This window comes from Austrofundulus limnaeus, unplaced genomic scaffold (assembly GCF_001266775.1).
Source record: "Austrofundulus limnaeus strain Quisiro unplaced genomic scaffold, Austrofundulus_limnaeus-1.0 Scaffold8, whole genome shotgun sequence".
NCBI classification, from domain to species: Eukaryota; Metazoa; Chordata; class Actinopteri; order Cyprinodontiformes; family Rivulidae; genus Austrofundulus; species Austrofundulus limnaeus.
In genome coordinates, this window is record NW_013952410.1 from 3,209,986 (window position 1) to 3,212,744 (window position 2,759).

A 2,759-nucleotide genomic window follows, 5' to 3' on the forward strand; every position below is an offset into this window, starting at 1 on the left:
GGATAGGTGGAAGAAAATGGATGGATGGATTAGATAAATTTCAGTAAGTGTGTTTAATAATTTTTCCCTGTGCCATTCCACATTATTACAAATAACTTAATTTCTGGACATTTATGGTTTGATTTCTTTGTATGTATGGATCACTTGGGTTGTTACCGACATCTGGTGAAAATTTCATATCATTAGCACCTCTAGTAATATATTTACTGAGAAAAATGGTGACGTGTTCAATACTTATTTTACCTGCTGTATTCACAACTTAGTCCAGGATTAAATGGGGTTAGAACTGGAACAAATTCAGAGCAAGTTGAAACTTTCAAGATATGTTTATAAAACTATCAGGAATATCACACTAAGAGGTTCCAAGAATTTCCGTTGGAGCTTTTGAGAAATTCAAGATGGTGTCCAAGGTGGCTTAAAAATACCATATAAATGGAAATAATAAGTCTAAATGTATGTTTATTGTGGCATTATTTCACATCTAATAATATTTTAAAGATTTAACAAAATCTTTGTGCAGTTATGCATAGGTCTAAACCTTTTACTCCCTGGCTGTGATCAGTTTTCATATCTGTGGTAAAACTGTAGAAACCTTAAGCGTCAAACAATTACAAACTTTTGAAACATTTTTACAACACGATGCTTTCCTTCCGTCTGACTTTTAATATGTAATTTCTGACAACTTTCTGAGCATATCCTGAAAGATTTAGCTTGTTGTGACGTTGTTACAGGTTTGACACAAATGAAATACTCCTGGACTAATTAATTGTAAGGCAACATGTTCTGTAGCTCAAAGCGTAGCAAAGAGCTTTTCACATTTTTTATTTTGTTGTTAAAAAGAATTTTGATATAGTTCTCTTTCTATTTCATCCAATTCGTGGAATCAGTGGTTCGGACAGCAGGGTTTAAAAGTTTGTGGGTTTGTGGTTTTGTCTAGTTCCTAACACTGTATAGTTTGTTGTTTGACAAAGATTTAATCTTTGTCTCAAAACACAATTTTCTTCCAAGGAGCTTTTGTTTCATGAGAAGATCTGCATAATGACCAAAAACTGATCCAAAGTCACTATGCTGTCGGAGCACTGTCTGACTTTCTTCATGTTGTCTGCATTGCTTCAAAAAGATAAAGGATTCATTAAAGCTATAATTAGTCACCACTTCAGTTTGGGTATTTGTGTCTCGTGGAAGTACAAGAGTTGATGGCATTGATGAAAAACCTCTCTCTGTTTGAAGCCGTTACCCTCCACTTCATACACGTTTCTTTCCGAGATTTATGTGATGAGGACATCACCTAGATTAGACAAATTTCAGCTGCTGGAAGCTGAAAAGCCATCGTTCTGTTAAATCTCATTAAAACGCAGCAGAGCGGATGGCTTTCTTTTTGACAGGTGACAGATGCGAGGCGTTCTACGAAGCTGCACTTGGTTTACCTCAACGGCGGCCTTGGCTCGCTCAAACTCTTCCTCCAGGGACTGATGCCTGGACAGGAGGGCGCTCCCCCAGCGCTGCTCCTTCGTTAGGCGAGCCTGTCACACACACACACACACACACATTGCACAAACATTTATGCCAAACAAAACTCATTACATAATTGCCTTCACTCGAGACGTACATACACATTCAGATAAGCGTATCACACACACGCAGCCAGAGGAAGAGGCGGGTGGGAAAGCGTGTGCAGGGTCAGCCGTCTCTGCTTTTCTCAGGGCTGAGTAAATACCCCTGCCTCAACAAAGCCTCTGACATGCTTAGGGAAGGCCAGCAGAATCACTACTGTCAGCAACCACCTCCCAACCACACATACACACAACCCAGTCCTCATCTGAAAAACATGCTCCTCTAAATTTCACCCTCCACCCAAAGCCTTGGCTGGTTTTTATGCAGCTGTACATGCAGTTTCAGAAATAAGCTGATAAATTCTCTGTGACAGACGTGGCTGTTTTTGAAAATACAAATCGACTGGTTACATGCATGTTGTTTAGCTTTGTCAACTGCAGCGCAATTTCCATAATTTTGTGTTACTACTATGCAAGGAAAAGGTTTTAGGCACTCTTTTCCCTGCTCAGGTGTGATATGGGACTATTTACTGTAAATAGCAAAGGCAATTTATAACCCAGGGCAAGTCAATCTATTACAGAGACATGTCCTGCTCTGTCTGTTGCTTCCTGTGTTTGGGAATCAGACGAGCTATTTCTGGTAGTGATTCCCATTTCTGCCTACTACCATCATACACGAATCACTTAGGTTAATGTCACTAAATGGATTGAGAAAAATGCCTATTTTGTTTACTGTAGATACCCACAATTTCATTTACAAGAAGTGCATGCTGTGAAACAATTTTGCTGCAATTTGCATTACCCTCAAGAAATTGTTCCCGAAATTGCAGTGGAGTGCAGTTTGTTTCTTAAAGGAACAATCCACCCAAAAGTGTTGCAAAACAGGTCTGGACCTTTATTTCATCAACTTCATTTAGCATGTCACTTAAAAGAGACATAGCTGTGGAGGACTGAAATTGACATAATTATAAATAAAAGCAGAAATATTTTAATTGACCAATAAATGAATAAATACTCATAAAATGCACAACTTAAATTAAAAAAGGAGAACTTTATATTATGTTTTACAATTTAATTGACCACCATATTTATTTTTCCAGCTTAGTTCCAATAAATTATATATTTTTATCACATAATTTACATTTTACTGTTTTTTAAATATATATAATTTTTTCCTTTTACATGTACATGCATTTGTGTGTCTTA

The 2,759-nt window shown here is 37.4% G+C and overlaps 1 protein-coding gene across 3 annotated transcripts in view; it reads right to left on the reverse strand.

Moving 5' to 3' along the window:
• pex5la (peroxisomal biogenesis factor 5-like a) overlaps positions 1 to 2,759 on the reverse strand; it is a 108,620-nt gene that overhangs the window by 38,168 nt on the left and 67,693 nt on the right. For all 3 annotated transcript variants that reach the window (XM_014000318.1, XM_014000314.1, XM_014000323.1), the window contains one exon: positions 1,428 to 1,523. In XM_014000318.1, coding sequence (XP_013855772.1) covers positions 1,428 to 1,523 — 96 coding nt within the window. The remainder of the gene's footprint in view (positions 1 to 1,427; positions 1,524 to 2,759) is intronic.